The sequence below is a fragment of the Salvelinus alpinus genome, chromosome 11, assembly GCF_045679555.1.
Source record: "Salvelinus alpinus chromosome 11, SLU_Salpinus.1, whole genome shotgun sequence".
In the NCBI taxonomy this organism is placed as follows: domain Eukaryota; kingdom Metazoa; phylum Chordata; class Actinopteri; order Salmoniformes; family Salmonidae; genus Salvelinus; species Salvelinus alpinus.
This window is the reverse complement of record NC_092096.1, coordinates 27,700,398-27,720,382: the sequence shown is the minus strand read 5'-3', so window position 1 is coordinate 27,720,382 and position 19,985 is coordinate 27,700,398. Positions and strand designations below refer to the sequence as shown.

The following is a 19,985-nucleotide window of genomic DNA, read 5'->3' as shown; positions in this document are numbered from 1 at the left end:
CGGGCCGAGGTCAGGTCACATTTAGGGAGAAGGAACAGTTTATTACCCACATCACTTACCTTCCTGCCTACCATTAAATATGTAATGTCAAGAGAAAGGGAGGAGACCACCTAAAGTGGGGTATATATTCACACTTGTGCTGGTGGGAACATGTCTTTCTCTGTTCAGCTATCTGACCCATTTGGTGAATAAACTTGGTTTGAGCTTTTCCTAGTTGTCTGTTGGGTTCTAAATAAACAGAGTAAAAACTAACATAATAAAGAATACTCTGTTTATTACAAGAACACAATGTTCTTAGTAAATTTTCTCCGTCTTTGTCTGTCCGTCTCTCTCCCTCTTTCATGCTTGATGGAGAGAACATCACATGGTAGATGATTAAAAAGTTATTTGGCACAACGTCTCGTAGTCATCTGAAGGTCAAAAGACAGAGGGAGGAAGGGAGAGAGAAAGGAACAGAGGAGAGAGAGACGAGTGGAACAAAAACCTTCCGTCTTTTATTCTATCAGACAAAGACGATCAGACTCCGGGTTCGGCTTTGACCTATGCTAGCAGACAGAAAAAGACAGTGGGTGTATGTGTGCATACAGTGGCTTACAAAAGTATTCACACCCCTTGGCATTTTTCTTATTTTGTTGCCTTACACCCTGGAATTAAAATAGATTTTGGGGGGTTTGTATCATTTGATTTACACAACATGCCTACCACTTTGAAGATGCAAAATATTTTTTCTTGTGAAACAAACAAGAACTAAGACAAAAAAATGTAAAACTTGAGCGTGCATAACTATTCACCCCCCCAAAGTCAATACTTTGTAGAGCTACCTTTTTCAGCAATTACAGCTGCAAGTCTCTTGGGGTATGTCTCTATAAGCTTTGCACATGTGCCCATTCTTCAAGGCAAAACTGCCTCAGCTCCTTCAAGTTTGCTGTACACCAGCGGAACCCATCTATCTTTCAGTCATACCACAGATTCTCAATTGGATTGAAGTCTGGGCTTTGACTAGGCCATTCCAAGACATTTAAATGTTTCCCCTTAAACCACTCGAGTGTTGATTTAGCAGTATGCTTAGGGTCATTGTCCTGCTGCAAGGTGAACCTCCGTCCCAATATCAAATCTCTGGAAGACTGAAACAGATGTCCTCAAGAATTTCCCTGTATTTAGCACCATCCATCATTCCTTCAATTCTGACCAGTTTCCCAGTCCTTGCCGATGACAAACATCTCCACAGCATGATGCACCACTGTGGGGATGGTGTCCTTGGGGTGATGGGAGGTGTTGGGTTTGCACCAGACATAGCATTTTCCTTGATGGCCAAAAAGCTAAATTTTTGTCTCATCTGACCAGAGTACCTTCTTCCATATGTTTGGGGAGTCTCCCACATGCCTTTTGGCAAACACCAAACATGTTTGCTTATTTTTTTCTGGCCACTCTTCCGTAAAGCCCAACTCTGTGGAGTGTACGGCTTAAAGTGGTCCTATGGACAAATACTCCAATCTCCGCTGTGGAGCTTTGCAGCTCCTTCAGGGTTATCTTTGGTTTCTTTGTTGCCTCTCTGATTAATGCCCTCCTTGCCTGGTCCGTGAGTTTTGGTGGGTGGCCCTCTCTTGGCAGGTTTGATGTGGTGCCAAATTCTTTCAATTTTTTTAAATAATAGATTTAAAATGGTGCTCCGTGGGACGTTCAAAGTTTCAGATATTTTTTTATAACCCAACCTTGATCTGTACTTCTCCACAACTTTGTCCCTGACCTGTTTGGAGAGCTCCTTGGTCTTCATAGTGCTGCTTGCTTGGTGGTGCCCCTTGCTTAGTGGTGTTGCAGACTCTGGGGCCTTTCAGAACAGGTGTATATATACACTGAGATCATGTGACACTTAAATAAAGTCCACCTGTGTGCAATCTAACTAATTATGTGACTTCTGAAGGTAATTGGTTGCACCAGATCTTATTTAGGGGATTCATAGCAAAGGGAGTGAATACATATCAACACACCACTTTTCTGTTTTTTTTGTTGTTGTTTTTTTGTTTTGTTGAAAGAAGTAATTTTTTTCATTTTACTTCACCAATTTGGACTATTTTATGTATGTCCATTACATGAAATCCAAATAAAAATCCACTTAAATTACAGGTTGTTAATGCAACAAAATAGGAAACACGGCAAGGGGGGTGAATACTTTTGCAAGGCACTGTATGTGCGTGTGAGAGAGAGCGCGCCTGCGTGTGTGTGTGTGTATTCGTTTGTGGATGGCGGAACCACAGCCAACCCTTCAGACTACTATTCCACATCATTACCAGAGTGTCTAGGTCCAAAGCACTAATGAAAGCATGCTGGTCTGGTGAACAAAAATACACAGTGTGGTTAATGGGAACTGAGCCATTACCCCCCGCCCCACTCCACACACCAGAAACATGCAATCCTCCAATGCCAAGTTGGATGCTGACAAATAGCCATTCCCACAGTGAGTGACCAACTCAATGATCCTGTGACTGTCTTCTGAGGGGGAAACAAGGATAGAAAGTAGAAGAAAGAGGGAACAATACAAACTGATGGAGAGAACGAGGAAGGACGATCGAGGGCAAAAACACAGTAAGGTGACTGAGTGAAAACCTAGTCAGAGGAGAGATCCTCTCCCAACCTACAGTGTCAAAGTCAACTGCTGAGCAGCAGCCTGCTCTCTCTCACAAACACGCACAGACACAGGTAGGAGGAGAGGGCAGCGGTACGGTCTGTAGGTTGCAGTCAGACTTAATGACCGCTGGAGAGACAGGGAGGCAAGTGGGCGGCTTGACCGCTGGAGTGACAGGGAGGCGAGTGGGCGGCTTGACCGCTGGAGTGACAGGGAGGCGAGTGGGCGGCTTGACCGCTGGAGGGCCAGGGAGGCGAGTGGGTGGCTTGACCGCTGGAGGGCCAGGGAGGCGAGTGGGCAGCTTGACCGCTGGAGGGCCAGGGAGGCGAGTGGGCGGCTTGACCGCTGGCTAAGTTAGCGACCGCAGTAACCATCTGCTACATGTCCACCTCAAGCTACCAATGACCTTTAGTTGACCGCATAATAATGTACTCTATACACACGGTTCTGAAAGGATCATGATATAGACAACATGTCTGTCTCACACAGATCTAAGAATTTAGGCTAGGTACTGTCACATACTGATGACACGTGTGTGTGTTACCTTAGCAGTCTTGTCAGCGGAGGTGGTGGCGAAGAGCTGTCCGTCAGGCGACACGTCACAGGCTAGCACCGCCCCCTGGTGACACACTAGGTCCTGCAGCCGTTCACCACTAGACATGTCCCACACCTGGGGGGAGGGAGCGAGAGGGGGAGACGCTTTCTGTGTCACCTCCCTCTAGTAAATATCCTTCAGTTCACGTAAGTGCACGCTGATTGTAACTTGTTGCTTTTAACAGGTTTTGCATGCATGCGTGTGTGTTTAAGTCTTACTGTCTGTCTGGTACTGCATGCGTGTGTGTTTCTAAGTCTTACTGTCTGTCTGGTACTGCATGCGTGTGTGTTTAAGTCTTACTGTCTGTCTGGTACTGCATGCGTGTGTGTTTCTAAGTCTTACTGTCTGTCTGGTACTGCATGCGTGTGTGTTTAAGTCTTACTGTCTGTCTGGTACTGCATGCGTGTGTGTTTCTAAGTCTTACTGTCTGTCTGGTACTGCATGCGTGTGTGTTTAAGTCTTACTGTCTGTCTGGTACTGCATGCGTGTGTGTTTCTAAGTCTTACTGTCTGTCTGGTACTGCATACGTGTGTGTTTAAGTCTTACTGTCTGTCTGGTACTGCATGCGTGTGTGTTTAAGTCTTACTGTCTGTCTGGTACTGCATGCGTGTGTGTTTCTAAGTCTTACTGTCTGTCTGGTACTGCATGCGTGTGTGTTTCTAAGTCTTACTGTGTGTCTGGTACTGCATGCGTGTGTGTTTCTAAGTCTTACTGTGTGTCTGGTACTGCATGCGTGTGTGTTTCTAAGTCTTACTGTCTGTCTGGTACTGCATGCGTGTGTGTTTAAGTCTTACTGTCTGTCTGGTACTGCATACGTGTGTGTTTCTAAGTCTTACTGTCTGTCTGGTACTGCATACGTGTGTGTTTAAGTCTTACTGTCTGTCTGGTACTGCATGCGTGTGTGTTTAAGTCTTACTGTCTGTCTGGTACTGCATACGTGTGTGTTTAAGTCTTACTGTCTGTCTGGTACTGCATACGTGTGTGTTTAAGTCTTACTGTCTGTCTGGTACTGCATGCGTGTGTGTTTAAGTCTTACGCTTCGAACACACCGGCTGCGTCATTGCATCACTGCTGCATAACATTTTGCGCAGCTAGGCAACTATACTGATGCAGGTACCTTTTGCAAATGGTCGCATGCGGTTGGACACATGGAAGAGAGAATAATTTTCGCAGTATCCTCAAAACCGTGTCTTTTTGACACAACTGCTGACAGCTACAGGGACATAAACACAAAAAAATGCTGCTTGGAGACAAGTGTCCACGATAGTAGGATTGCCAGGTCAGTTTAGTAGTGAGCTTGTGCTAGATGTGGCTAGTTAGCGTTAGCTAGCTAGCTAACCTAGCTTGCTAACCTAGCCAATGAGGTGGTCGTTGGTCTCATTGTTGAAAGAGCCTACTCTGCCTATCTTTACTATTTATTATTGCATTTCGCTCCAAAACTGCATTTTGGAGGGAAATTATATTATAGGCTCTCACAATTAATTTGAGGATGTCATCGAATAAATAATATACTTGGCAAATAAATTTATAAAAAATGTAAAGAAATTATGCAATCAAACTGTTTTTATGTAATCACACATTTTTACTGAATGTGTGTGCAAAAAAAAATCTACATTCATATTTTGCTACTTTCTGTCAAGTCCACTCATACAATTTGATGCATACGTTCGATTTATCGAACGTATGCACCACACAGAACGCACTGCAACTGCCTCTGCAACGCAATGCTGCAAGGCAAATGCAGCGTTCCATTGGAAATGAATGTACTTCTGGTGTATCGAAACGCAATGACGCAGTCGGTGTGTTCGAAGCGTTACTGTCTGTCTGGTACTGCATGCGTGTGTGTTTCTAAGTCTTACTGTCTGTCTGGTACTGCATGCGTGTGTGTTTCTAAGTCTTACTGTCTGTCTGGTACTGCATACGTGTGTGTTTCTAAGTCTTACTGTCTGTCTGGTACTGCATACGTGTGTGTTTCTAAGTCTTACTGTCTGTCTGGTACTGCATGCGTGTGTGTTTCTAAGTCTTACTGTCTGTCTGGTACTGCATACGTGTGTGTTTCTAAGTCTTACTGTCTGTCTGGTACTGCATGCGTGTGTGTTTCTAAGTCTTACTGTCTGTCTGGTACTGCATACGTGTGTGTTTCTAAGTCTTACTGTCTGTCTGGTACTGCATGCGTGTGTGTTTCTAAGTCTTACTGTCTGTCTGGTACTGCATACGTGTGTGTTTCTAAGTCTTACTGTCTGTCTGGTACTGCATGCGTGTGTGTTTCTAAGTCTTACTGTCTGTCTGGTACTGCATGCGTGTGTGTTTAAGTCTTACTGTCTGTCTGGTACTGCATGCGTGTGTGTTTAAGTCTTACTGTCTGTCTGGTACTGCATGCGTGTGTGTTTCTAAGTCTTACTGTCTGTCTGGTACTGCATGCGTGTGTGTTTCTAAGTCTTACTGTCTGTCTGGTACTGCATGCGTGTGTGTTTAAGTCTTACTGTCTGTCTGGTACTGCATACGTGTGTGTTTCTAAGTCTTACTGTCTGTCTGGTACTGCATACGTGTGTGTTTAAGTCTTACTGTCTGTCTGGTACTGCATGCGTGTGTGTTTCTAAGTCTTACTGTCTGTCTGGTACTGCATGCGTGTGTGTTTCTAAGTCTTACTGTCTGTCTGGTACTGCATGCGTGTGTGTTTCTAAGTCTTACTGTCTGTCTGGTACTGCATGCGTGTGCTTGTATTACCTTGATGGTGCCGTCAAAGGACCAGCTGAGGAGATGTGTCTCTGAGGAGGGTGAGGTCGTGAGCAGAGAGAAACATCTGACCTGCTCCTTGTGGCCCTCCAGAACCACACACTCACCTGTCCTCCACCTCCACACCTACAGGGGGAGAGAGAGACAGAGAGACAGCGAGAGAGAGCAAGAGAGAGCGCGATCACCTTCTGGTACTGGAGTGGGTAAAAGTTGCACCTCAACCAGGGATTTAGCACAACCACAGTTATGGAGGGTAAGCTGATCCTGGATCTGTGCCCAGAATGGGAGTATTCAGCAGCTAGGAGGGAATGGGTACTGGGCAGAATATTGGCCTCTATGCAAATATCTCAGACAATGATTGACACATCAAACTCTCACCACTCCAGAAGTCAGTGGTCAGAGTAACAGCTATGTTTACTGTATAGAGCTATTCACATTCCCTGTAGGTCAACATTTCCTCAAAGTGAATCTATCCACCAAATATTCCCTTTTCAGCGAAGCTACTCAAACATTATTCATATAAACAGGAGACGGTCCATGGACAGTAAGGGACTAAACAGGAGACGGTCCATGGACAGTAAGGGACTAAACAGGAGACGGTCCATGGACAGTAAGGGACTAAACAGGAGACGGTCCATGGACAGTAAGGGACTAAACAGGAGACGGTCCATGGACAGTAAGGGACTAAACAGGAGACGGTCCATGGACAGTAAGGGACTAAACAGGAGACGGTCCATGGACAGCAAGGGACTAAACAGGAGACGGTCCATGGACAGTAAGGGACTAAACAGGAGACGGTCCATGGACATTAAGGGACTAAACAGGAGACGGTCCATGGACAGTAAGGGACTAAACAGGAGACGGTCCATGGACAGTAAGGGACTAAACAGGAGACGGTCCATGGACAGTAAGGGACTAAACAGGAGACGGTCCATGGACATTAAGGGACTAAACAGGAGACGGTCCATGGACAGTAAGGGACTAAACAGGAGACGGTCCATGGACAGTAAGGGACTAAACAGGAGACGGTCCATGGACAGCAAGGGACTAAACAGGAGACGGTCCATGGACAGCAAGGGACTAAACAGGAGACGGTCCATGGACAGCAAGGGACTAAACAGGAGACGGTCCATGGACAGTAAGGGACTAAACAGGAGACGGTCCATGGACAGTAAGGGACTAAACAGGAGACGGTCCATGGACAGTAAGGGACTAAACAGGAGACGGTCCATGGACAGTAAATGACTAAACAGGAGACGGTCCATGGACAGTAAGGGACTAAACAGGAGACGGTCCATGGACAGTAAGGGACTAAACAGGAGACGGTCCATGGACAGTAAGGGACTAAACAGGAGACGGTCCATGGACAGTAAGGGACTAAACAGGAGACGGTCCATGGACAGTAAGGGACTAAACAGGAGACGGTCCATGGACAGTAAGGGAGAATACAGAGTATCATGAATACAAAGTGAGGCTGTGCTGTTCTGATTTGCAGCAAGGTGGTGCTCTGGATAGCGTGTGTACTTCTGATAGGCAGATAAGTCTAGCAGTGGACAAGCTGTCCTAAAAACAGAGGAGAGGAGATGAGAGAAAGAGGAGATGAGAGGATATGTTCAGTGAGGTGGAACAGTAGAGGAGAGCTGTTAGGGGTGACAGAGCGGAACAGTCCGAAAACATCACAGACGGACACACAGACACACAAACACGCGCAACAGACACGCACAGACACACAGGGAGGGAAATAACAAACCACAGAGAAGAAGAAAAGAAGGATGAGGAAGAGAAGGGCCCCACCCGTATGGTGGTGTCCTCAGAGGAGGTGATGAGTGTGTGTCCCTCCGGGGTGAACTGGCAGTGGAGAACTGCCCTGGTGTGACCCTGAAGAGTGGCTAGAGAGGTCCCTGACGGCACCTCCAACACCTGGGGAGAGAGAGGGAGGAAGGAGAAGGGAGAGAGACAGATGATTCCATTTCAATCCTTTATTACTGTGTCAAAAGAGCAAAAACAATCTATTAAAATCATGAGTTGACACACATCCCAAGAAGTTGGAGAAGTGTTGACTAAGAGAATAGTAAACTTTGAAAAAAATTAAATAAGATAGTCACACACTATATTTTGCTCCCAAAAGTGTAAAAACAAGCAACTGCTCAAGTGAGATGGAAAACGGGAGACAGAAAGAGGAGGGAAGACAGAGATATTTAGAGGGGAAAGCTGGGAGGATAAATTGATAACCTTCTGACTGTCTATGGGTAAGCCTAGACCAAAACTAGTAAAAGATAAAGATGTGGAGCAAAATAAAAATATATTAGAATAAAAAAGGAGACCAACGTAATGCGTTTGGGTTGACAGTGATAAGCTCATCAAAAAGGAAAACATTTAAATATTACCAGGCTCTGCGTGCGATTGATCAGCCCATTCGGAGAGTGGATCTGCCCTGACTGCTTTGTGTGAGGGTATGACAGACAACACTGTCACAGCAGGAGAAAAAGCAGCTCTGATGCTCAAAGAACTGGCTTCAAGTTACAAAACCACTTTAATCTTATAAGGGAGACAACGGAAACTCTGACAACCTAGAGTACATTATTGAGGTCCTAGAAGTCCAACTGTCTTAGAAACTTCCTGCGCCATCTTTGCTAACTTGACCGAGTAGTTGGACTAGAATTGTAAGGCTGAATTCTGTTGACATTGAACTATTGGAAATTATTGCAAACTTAAGCAATTAAACTTAAGTTATTCATTAAAATGGTAAGATTTAGAAACAATAAGGGCCATACTTGAAGTCTATTAATATAATCGCAAAATAATTCAACCCAATTAACCCTCCTGGTATGATGTCTATAGTGTAAACCAATAAACCAAAAGGCAAAGAAACACACAAGCTCATAACTTTAGACAAACAATGACTACACATGCATGCACACACACACACACACACACACACACACACACACACACACACACACACACACACACACACACACACACACACACACACACACACACACACACACACACACACACACACACACACACACACACACACACACACACACACACACACACACTCACAGACACTCACAGACACTCACCACAAGGTGAAATCTCAATCTAGGATTCACCTTGTACTAAAATATTTAAACCTCTCAAATAAAACCCTACTTCAAACAAACGTGTGAGAAGGCTAGCCGAAGGGCATGCCAACCAGAGGACGCTCTGCGATGCTACTGGGAAACGGGTTTCAAAAGGTTGCCAGCTCATCTCAAGGTTTGGGAATGAGGCAGCAGGGAGGGTGCTCAGGGCGATATGGGGCAAAGGTTGAGTAAAACATGTTAGCGTTAGGATACTAGTTTGGCTTATGACGCTTAGGAATAAACAGATCAACGAAAGAAGCACAGATCTGATCTGAGAGCAGTGGTCATCGGAGCACCTTACGATGAGTGGGTTAACATGTACTGATCCCTGATCGGTTTACATCCACATCTGCTGACTCCCTAGTGTCATACTGCACACAGAAAGATATGCTGTGACGTGCACCTTAAACTCCATTTGAACAATAGATCACTGCACAGTACCGGAGCTATCCCTCGCCCTGACACTGATCACAATCCCTTTGAGAAGGTCAAGGAACACACACACACCTTAAAATACTATTTGAAAAAGATCAGGACTTGATTGAGCCTGGTGCAATGGACAAATGGAATAGTCCCAACAGTGCACACCCTGACCATCTAGGCAGACTAAAGCAAAGTATTTATAATATTATTTGAATCCAGGTCGAAGCACACAGTGGAGGCTGCTGAGGGGAGGATGGCTCATAATAATGGCTGGACTGGTATCAATCACATAGAAACCATGTGTTCGATACAATTCCATTGACTCCATTCCAGCCATTATTATGCGCCGTCCTCCCCTCAGCAGCCTCCACTGACGCGCACAGATGCCATATCACGCTACCATACCTGCACACTGCCTGTTTCTAGCCCTAGCGCCAGCAACAAGCCCTTGTGAGGGGTCAGCCGCTGTAGAGTCCTCCATCCAATGGTCCTCAGTACCTGCCTAACTGTCATCCCTCCTGCCTGGGGTAGAACACACACAGTCACTCTCTTCAACACTCCTGTCCCTCTCTTTCTCCAGCTCACCCTCTCTTCTTTTCCTTCTTAATAGAAAAACAGCATGTCATTTCAACAGAGGAGAGAACCGAGCCAATCAAAGTGGCAATTACGGCCCAGAAAGAAGACTAGAATGTGAGGCATGCGTCAAACTGAGTCAATGACAACGAGGGCATTGCTTTGTGAGTTCATTAGAGTTCTGGTCAATTTGTTACCTCTCTGCTCTAATAGCACGGTGGCTCTGATGTAGAGAGCGAACGAGCGAGAGAGAGACAGAGACAGAGAGAGAGAGCAAGAGGTAGAGGGAGAGAGTGCGAGCGAGAGCGGGGGGGGGGAAGACTACTGCAGCAGCGGACCTGGAAGGACACAAAGCAGCAGCTCCCTCTGGTGTAAATGAGAGGAATTAGATGTATGGAACAGGTGTAAAGACCAACACAAGTATACTCACAGTGAAACCAACATTTCCATGGTATACCCACTTTTCACGTATTAACTAACTGATATTACACAACCCTGCAGTGTCTTTCAGCTCCACTCATTTCAATCATTATTATCCCTTTATCCCTCTGTCCTCATCCCCCTCTTGACTGAGAAGAGTAGACAGACACCCAGGTGTGTGTGTGTGAGAGAGAAGAGGACTGAGTTATTATAATCCATGAACCCCTGTGTTGGTTAGAGCCCAGGCCCCCTTCATTAATTAGAGGTTCCTGAGGTGCGCCCCAACTGGGGTACAGAGTTCTACACACCTGCCAGGGGACAGAGGGGTGCCAGGGGACAGAGGGGTGCCAGGGGACAGAGGGGTGCCAGGGGACAGAGGTTGTGTGACACTACTTACTACCACTTCCAGGGACATCCCTGAGTCTCCACACACAATCCCAAAAGGGACCAGATTTTCCTCGGCTCACAGTAAGCAATCATTTATCATAGAGACAGGGAGCGATGGAGCAAGTAGAGCAGAGAGTGGGAATAAATGAGAGAGGAGAGTATGAGGAAGAAAAGGACAAAAGTAGGAAAAATCGAATTTATGACAACTAGAAAAGAGAAGCAGAAAGAGAGAGAACAGAGAGAGAGCTGGGTACCGTACAGTACATTAGTACTGAGACAGGGTTGACAGGCCAGACAGACAGAGAGAGAGAGAGAGCTGGGTACCGTACATTAGGACTGAGACAGGGTTGACAGGCCAGACAGACAGAGAGAGAGAGAAAGAGAGAGAGCTGGGTACCGTACAGTAGGACTGGGACAGGGTTGACAGGCCAGACAGAGAGAGAAAGAGAGAGAGCTGGGTACCGTACAGTAGGACTGAGACAGGGTTGACAGGCCAGACAGAGAGAGAAAGAGAGAGAGCTGGGTACCGTACAGTACATTAGTACTGAGACAGGGTTGACAGGCCAGACAGACAGACAGACAGAGAGAGAGAGAGCTGGGTACCGTACAGTAGGACTGAGACAGGGTTGACAGGCCAGACAGAGAGAGAAAGAGAGAGAGCTGGGTACCGTACAGTAGGACTGAGACAGGGTTGACAGGCCAGACAGACAGAGAGAGAGAGAAAGAGAGAGAGCTGGGTACCGTACAGTAGGACTGAGACAGGGTTGACAGGCCAGACGGAGAGAGAAAGAGAGAGAGCTGGGTACCGTACAGTAGGACTGAGACAGGGTTGACAGGCCAGACAGAGAGAGAGAGAGAGAGAGCTGGGTACCGTACAGTCAGGTACTGAGACAGGGTTGACAGGCCAAACAGAGCAGACAGAAAGAGAGAGAGCTGGGTACCGTACATTAGTACTGAGACAGGGTTGACAGGCCAGACAGACAGAGAGAGAGAGAGAGCTGGGTACCGTACAGTAGGACTGGGACAGGGTTGACAGGCCAGACAGAGAGAGAAAGAGAGAGAGCTGGGTACCGTACAGTAGGACTGAGACAGGGTTGACAGGCCAGACAGACAGACAGAGAGAGAGAGAGCTGGGTACCGTACAGTAGGACTGAGACAGGGTTGACAGGCCAGACAGACAGAGAGAGAGAGAGAGCTGGGTACCGTACAGTAGGACTGAGACAGGGTTGACAGGCCAAACAGAGAGAGAAAGAGAGAGAGCTGGGTACCGTACATTAGTACTGAGACAGGGTTGACAGGCCAGACAGACAGAGAGAGAGAGAGAGCTGGGTACCGTACAGTAGGACTGGGACAGGGTTGACAGGCCAGACAGAGAGAGAAAGAGAGAGAGCTGGGTACCGTACAGTAGGACTGAGACAGGGTTGACAGGCCAGACAGACAGAGAGAGAGAGAGAGAGCTGGGTACCGTACAGTACATTAGTACTGAGACAGGGTTGACAGGCCAGACAGACAGACAGAGAGAGAGAGAGCTGGGTACCGTACAGTAGGACTGAGACAGGGTTGACAGGCCAGACAGAGAGAGAAAGAGAGAGAGCTGGGTACCGTACAGTAGGACTGAGACAGGGTTGACAGGCCAGACAGACAGAGAGAGAGAGAGAGCTGGGTACCGTACAGTAGGACTGAGACAGGGTTGACAGGCCAGACAGAGAGAGAAAGAGAGAGAGCTGGGTACCGTACAGTAGGACTGAGACAGGGTTGACAGGCCAGACAGACAGAGAGAGAGAGAGAGCTGGGTACCGTACAGTAGGACTGAGACAGGGTTGACAGGCCAGACAGAGAGAGAAAGAGAGAGAGCTGGGTACCGTACAGTAGGACTGAGACAGGGTTGACAGGCCAGACAGAGAGAGAAAGAGAGAGAGCTGGGTACCGTACAGTAGGACTGAGACAGGGTTGACAGGCCAGACAGAGAGAGAAAGAGAGAGAGCTGGGTACCGTACAGTAGGACTGAGACAGGGTTGACAGGCCAGACAGAGAGAGAGAGAGAGAGCTGGGTACCGTACAGTAGGACTGAGACAGGGTTGACAGGCCAGACAGAGAGAGAGAGAGAGAGAGAGAGAGAGAGCTGGGTACCGTACAGTAGGACTGAGACAGGGTTGACAGGCCAGAGAGAAAGAGAGAGCTGGGTACCGTACAGTAGGACTGAGACAGGGTTGACAGGCCAGACAGAGAGAGAAAGAGAGAGAGCTGGGTACCGTACAGTAGGACTGAGACAGGGTTGACAGGCCAGACAGAGAGAGAAAGAGAGAGAGCTGGGTACCGTACAGTAGGACTGAGACAGGGTTGACAGGCCAGACAGAGAGAGAGAGAGAGAGAGAGAGAGCTGGGTACCGTACAGTAGGACTGAGACAGGGTTGACAGGCCAGACAGAGAGAGAGAGAGAGAGAGAGAGCTGGGTACCGTACAGTAGGACTGAGACAGGGTTGACAGGCCAGACAGAGAGAGAAAGAGAGAGCTGGGTACCGTACAGTAGGACTGAGACAGGGTTGACAGGCCAGACAGACAGAGAGAAAGAGAGAGAGCTGGGTACCGTACAGTAGGACTGAGACAGGGTTGACAGGCCAGAGAGAAAAAGAGAGCTGGGTACCGTACAGTAGGACTGAGACAGGGTTGACAGGCCAGAGAGAAAAAGAGAGCTGGGTACCGTACAGTAGGACTGAGACAGGGTTGACAGGCCAGACAGAGAGAGAAAGAGAGAGAGCTGGGTACCGTACAGTAGGACTGAGACAGGGTTGACAGGCCAAACAGAGAGAGAAAGAGAGAGAGCTGGGTACCGTACATTAGTACTGAGACAGGGTTGACAGGCCAGACAGACAGAGAGAGAGAGAGAGCTGGGTACCGTACAGTAGGACTGGGACAGGGTTGACAGGCCAGACAGAGAGAGAAAGAGAGAGAGCTGGGTACCGTACAGTAGGACTGAGACAGGGTTGACAGGCCAGAGAGAAAAAGAGAGCTGGGTACCGTACAGTAGGACTGAGACAGGGTTGACAGGCCAGACAGAGAGAGAAAGAGAGAGAGCTGGGTACCGTACAGTAGGACTGAGACAGGGTTGACAGGCCAAACAGAGAGAGAAAGAGAGAGAGCTGGGTACCGTACATTAGTACTGAGACAGGGTTGACAGGCCAGACAGACAGAGAGAGAGAGAGAGCTGGGTACCGTACAGTAGGACTGGGACAGGGTTGACAGGCCAGACAGAGAGAGAAAGAGAGAGAGCTGGGTACCGTACAGTAGGACTGAGACAGGGTTGACAGGCCAGAGAGAAAAAGAGAGCTGGGTACCGTACAGTAGGACTGAGACAGGGTTGACAGGCCAGACAGAGAGGGTTCCAGCACAATGTCACCAGACATTACTGGATGTGAGAAACACCTCCGCCAGCAAGGTGAACATGATTTTTACCCACCACATCGACCAACTCTTCCAAGCGTAGGCAGACCACAGTAGTCACAACGCTACTAGAACAGCACCAGTGGTAAAACTGTCAAACTTCGTTTTGGTGTAACATTGTGTACAGCTTTACCTGAAAAAAAATGTCTCTTCATGCCTTTCCTACAGCTCAGTTGGTTTTTATCAAGTTTGGCAGTGATACAGTCTTCTCCAGCCAAAAAGCCTTTTACATTCCTGGCACTTTTCCCTCATAGCACCTGCACTTTTGTCAAGTTAAGCATAAATTATACGTAAGCATTTTCCTACTTTTGTGTCCTTGAAAATGTTTGCTTTCTGGTATGTGTGTGAGGGGAAAAGTGTGTGTAGGTGTGTGTATATGTGAGCGTACCTGTATGTGTGTGTGTGTGTGTATGTACCTGTATCGTCCCATCCTCTCGTCCCAGCCCCACGGCTGAGGTCTGTAAGCAGATAGCAGTGCAGCGGATACGAGACTCCTGGTCCTCTGACTGGAACATCACCGCTCCGGTCCTCCCATTCCTCACCTGACACACACACACACGTCAGCCTGCTGGGTTAACACCTGTCACATCTGTAAGACATCATTGTGTGCGCGCGCGAGTCCAGCCTAGTCCTCTCACCTGCAGTCTGTTGCAGTTGTCGGCGGCGACCACAGTAATGTCACCGTTGTTAAAGAGCACGTCAGAGTCCCTCTTCAGACAGACAGCCGAGGAGGTGTGGACTTTATTAGTCTCCCACACCTGACACACACCAAGGCATTACATTTTTTATGCCATTAAAAATGTTAAATGGTTAAGTACAATATGTCACAAAAAGGGTTAACTGATGAAGACAGATTGGACAAATTATTGACAGACAGCAGACGCACACACACACACACACACACACACTTACCCTGACGGTCTGATCATCAGAACAGGAGAGCAGTAGAGATCCGTCAGGGGAGAACTGGACTCCATGGACCCAGCTCAGATGACCACTACAGTCAGCCATCTTCTTACTGGTCTCAATGTCCCACAGCTGGAGGGAAGAGACGTATGATGTCATATCCTGCCGTATGATGGTGTAGTAGTTTGATAGGGCTATAGCCACCATGCGTGTACCTACATGGCACAGTGTAATAGTCAACAGGCTCTGTGTGTGTGTGTGTGTGTGTGTACCTCCACAGCATAGTGTGACAGTGCGATGGCCACCAGGTTGCTGCTGGGACAGGCGTGACAGTACTGCACCGTGCTCAGACGACTGGTCCGGATCTCCAACAACATGGCCGCCGTCTCTACATCAAACACCTGGGAACAGCAGGAGGGATCTGTCACTACACCATAGTTATAGCTGGTGATCGCTCTCTAGTGCAACTGCCAATATGTGGGGCACAAAATGGATTCCATGCATAAGCTAGTGAGAACTTTCTAGACACTTCTTGTTGGCCCCTTGGAGGGCTCATAGGTTGTTAGGTCGGACCATGTAGAGATCTAATTGTAAGTTGCTCTGGAGTGTTTGCTAAATGACTCAAATGTAATGTGAACTGTAAAGGACATGACGGGACGGGATTAGATAGAAGCAATATGGTAATAGCCTGATAAGCTGTCCCATCTAGCGGAACCACTCAGTTCTGCCTCCAGGGCAAGACTCATGACAATACATGTCAACCTGCATCTCAACAATCGATGATGATTTCCATATCTTCCAACTTTGCAAAGTGTGGGATTGTGAAGGGAAAAGCAGACCGAAGAAAAGAAAGGGAAAGAGACGGAGAGAAAAGAGAGATTGAGGTGGAAAACAAAAGAGTTCCAACTGCTGTTTCTACGTGCCGTAATTATTTTTAAAGTCCATCAAGCTATCTATTCTTCTATCAATACTAGCCTACAAACTGACAACTCTGACATTCAACTCCACTCTGACATTCAACTCCACTCTGATTCCTGGAGTGGAGAGAACAGACACACAGAGACCTTTACATTTCCCAGGAGTGGGACGGCTTCATTCTCAGTCAGAACACACGCTTCTACCCTCTGACGGGCAGACAGGCCCAAATACCAAAACATGAAAGACAAGTTGTCCAGGGCATTCTCATTGCTTCACGGACAGATTGCTCTAGGAGCAGTTGCTAGACAAGAACATACCGCTGAACACAAATATATTGACAGAATTTGACAGATAGGCTATGCAGTGCATCGACACAGTGTACAACACATTATGAACACCTGCTCTTTCCATGACAGACTGACCAGGTGAATGCTTATTGATGTCACTTGTTAAATCCACTTTCATTGTAGATGAAAGGGAGGAGAGACAGACAGGTTAAAAATGACAGACAGGTTACAAATCCTTCTTTAAGCCTTGAGACAATTGAGAAATGGATTGTGTACGTGTGCCATTCAGAGGGTGAATGGGCAAGACAAAAGATGTAAGTGCCTTTGATCTGGGTATGGTAGTAGGTGCCAGGTGCACTGGTTTGTGTCAAAAACTACAACACTGCTGGGTTTATCACAGTATTATCAAGAATGGTCCACCACCCAAAGGACATCCAGCCAACTTGACACAACTGTGGGAAGCATTGGAGTCAGCATGGCCCAGCATCCCTGTGGAACGCTTGACACTTTGTAGAGTCCATGCCCTGACGAAATTTGTACACTCAGTGGAGATACTAGATATTATGTGCTTAATATGCATACTGTTGCATGTAAATATTCAACAGGTCAGATACTTTAAATAGATACAAGTGAAGAAACACAAACACAGTCAGACACACACACAATACCGTATATCAGGGTATTTTAAAATAATGACGTGTGTGTGCTTCTATACTGGAGAACAGACACCATGGGCCTGTTAAGCTACACAGTTAGGCTACAGAAAGGCCTGGACTTTTTGTAAACAACAATGTTGTTTACTGCATCGTATAACTGTTTTTATTGATACAAAACTAGAAATGACACATTTACAAGTTGTAGGCGACTTAGGTATGTATGCAAGCTTGGGGTGATGTCATAATGGATGGCCCTGATGACATCATAAAGGTTAGAATCTTGGCTGAGTGAACATTCCGGGACACAGTCAATCTGGAGAAAGACAGTACATAGGACAGTTAGTCTACTCTTTCTCAAATTAATATTTCCAGGACCAATAAGGTGGTGGATATGAATTAATTTCTGTCAATTGATGTTATGTAGTTAATGCCACAGATGTCTCAAGTTGAGGGAGTGTGCAATTGTCATGCTGACTGCAGGAATGTCCACAAGAGCTGTTGCCAGAGAATTGAATGTTCATTTCTCTACCATAAGCCGCCTCCAGAAGAATTTGGCAGTACGTCCAACCGGCCTCACAACGTGTAAACATGCCAGCCCAGGACCTTCACATCCGGCTTCTTCACCTGCAGGATAGTCTGAGACCAGCCACCCGGACAGCTGATGAAACTGTGGGTTTGCACAACTGAAGATTTTCTGCACAAACTGTCAGAAACCATCACAGGGAAGCTCATCTGCATGCTAGTCGTCCACAGACAAAACATTCCACAATCAACAGCCTGATCAATTCTATGCAAAGGAGATGTGTCACACTGCATGAAGCAAATGGTGGTCACACCAGATACTGACTGGTTTTCTAATCCACGGCCCTACCTTATTTTTTTACGGTATATGTGACCAACAGATGCATATCTGTATTCCCAGTCATGTGAAATCCATAGATTAGGGTCTAATGAATTTATTTCAATTGACTGATTTCCTTTTATGAACTGTAACTCAGTAAAATCTTGCATGTTGTGTTTCTATTTTTGTTCAGTGTAGTATTAGCCATAGCATGAGCATTAGCTTAGCCCCCAGTTACCGAAGTCCATTCAACATTCTGCCAGCTCCTACTCTGATGAATCGCAACATGCTAAACAAATCTGTTCCGAGTCATGGAGCTCCGCCAGGGGACCACCTCTCAGTCCCTGTGCCCACGCCACGGCCCCATGCCAGCCTGACGGAGCAGAGCAGAGGCTTACTCACTCAGCAGGGGAGGGCTGGCTCTTCAACACTCACAAAGACTGCGTTCCTGGCAGCACAGATGATGGTCCTGCCGTCTGCTGACCAGGTGCTGCACTTCACCATGACCTCAGTCTGCTCGCTCTGCTCCGGGAACATGTCCGCCACGTCTATGGACTTCCACTCATTGGCCGAGGACACCTCCCACAGCTGAAACACACACGCAAGCACACAGGTAGGCACGCACACATGCATGTACACATACGTGCACGGAAACACATACACAGGTACGTAAAATTAATGTTGTTAAATACATACTAGTAATCTACACCTAAATCAAAAACCTTTATCTATATTTGCTGATATAAACACACAAAGCCATAGGTGGTGACTATGCTCCGCCCACCTTCAGGGTTCCGTCGTTGGAAGAGGTGGAGAGGTAGGCGTCATCAGGGGAGAAACAGCAGTGATTGACAGGCTCCAAATGACCAAACATGGTGTTCTGGGAGGAGGGTTTATTGATGTTCCACAGCTAGAGAGAGAGGGTGGGATAGATATATATATACATACACACATATATATATATATTTACACATACATACACCTCTTATAGCCAGAGTGCAAAAAATGTGGCCTACTTTATGGTTTTAATATCACACACACACAACAGAAACACGCAAACACACACACACACTACACCACAGACACACCTTGGTGTTCATGAACTTGTCGTTGGAGCAGGTGGCCAGTAGGAGGCGTAAGCTTGTGTTGGTGAACTGACAATGGTTGACCTGCTCCTCGTGTTCGTCCTCAAACACCCTCATCAGAGTCCCACGCTCCACGTTCCAAACCTGGCACACAACACAGATACTGTAGTTACACAGATATACAACTCTCTTTTATTTGCTTTCCAAACCTTTTACACAACACAGATTAGAGACAGACAAACGACTTCCGTCTGTCAAAGTCGGGTTGTCAGGCAAGTCTGTCTTAAGTCTGTCCAAAGTTTGAATGGCAGAGGGGAGGGTTCCACACCATACCTTGACCTTCCTATCACTTGAGCAGGTTGCTAGGAGACGGTCATCCGGGGAGAAGGCGCAGCAGAGCACCTCATCGTCGTGGGCCTGGATCTCCAGCAGCTTCTCCCCAGAGGTGCTCTTAAACACCTGGAGATGCACACAGGGCAGAGTTTATAGAGGACACCCACTCACACAAACAGGGATGTGTGGGAGATAGTGGGTGAAGATTTATTTAAAAAAAATGTGTGTCTTACTCGCAGTGTCTTGCTGGAGCCACAGGAGGCGATATTGGTGCCGTCGTGGGAGAAGCAGGCAGAGTAGATGGATCCCTGGTGGGGCTGGACCACCAGACGAGACAGGCTCTTCAGACTACTTTTGTTCCTGGAACAAACCACAACCATAAATGACTTAAGAGAACGTGAGCATGAGGGGATGTTAGAGGAAGTTGAACATCAGGGAATGAGACTAAAACTTAGAGTGAGGGTCATAGAGTTGGATAGAGGGCATGTCTTTTGCATTTACAATGTTTTCTGTTTTAACATGGGCAGTGCCACTGACACTACGCTAAAACAGGCTTTGTGGTAATTGTGACACAAAACCAACTCTATGGTTAGGGTATGGTTGACAGGGGAATGGAATGCATAAGGGCTA

At 47.0% G+C, this 19,985-nt stretch overlaps 1 protein-coding gene across 4 annotated transcripts in view; it reads right to left on the bottom strand.

The window, feature by feature from the left end:
• The window catches only part of LOC139533842 (apoptotic protease-activating factor 1-like), a 69,721-nt gene that overhangs the window by 30,851 nt on the left and 18,885 nt on the right, over positions 1 to 19,985 (bottom strand). For 3 of the 4 annotated variants that reach the window (XM_071332282.1, XM_071332284.1, XM_071332285.1), the window contains 12 exons: positions 19,589 to 19,715; positions 19,356 to 19,481; positions 19,026 to 19,166; positions 18,722 to 18,847; positions 18,373 to 18,525; positions 15,508 to 15,636; positions 15,242 to 15,367; positions 14,968 to 15,087; positions 14,746 to 14,871; positions 7,749 to 7,874; positions 5,946 to 6,080; positions 3,168 to 3,293 (listed from right to left, as the gene is read on the bottom strand). In XM_071332282.1, the coding sequence (XP_071188383.1) occupies positions 3,168 to 3,293; positions 5,946 to 6,080; positions 7,749 to 7,874; positions 14,746 to 14,871; positions 14,968 to 15,087; positions 15,242 to 15,367; positions 15,508 to 15,636; positions 18,373 to 18,525; positions 18,722 to 18,847; positions 19,026 to 19,166; positions 19,356 to 19,481; positions 19,589 to 19,715 (1,561 nt within the window). Of the gene's footprint in view, positions 1 to 3,167; positions 3,294 to 5,945; positions 6,081 to 7,748; positions 7,875 to 9,913; positions 10,031 to 14,745; positions 14,872 to 14,967; positions 15,088 to 15,241; positions 15,368 to 15,507; positions 15,637 to 18,372; positions 18,526 to 18,721; positions 18,848 to 19,025; positions 19,167 to 19,355; positions 19,482 to 19,588; positions 19,716 to 19,985 lie in introns of all 4 variants that reach the window. The other variant, XM_071332287.1, reaches the window with a different exon arrangement.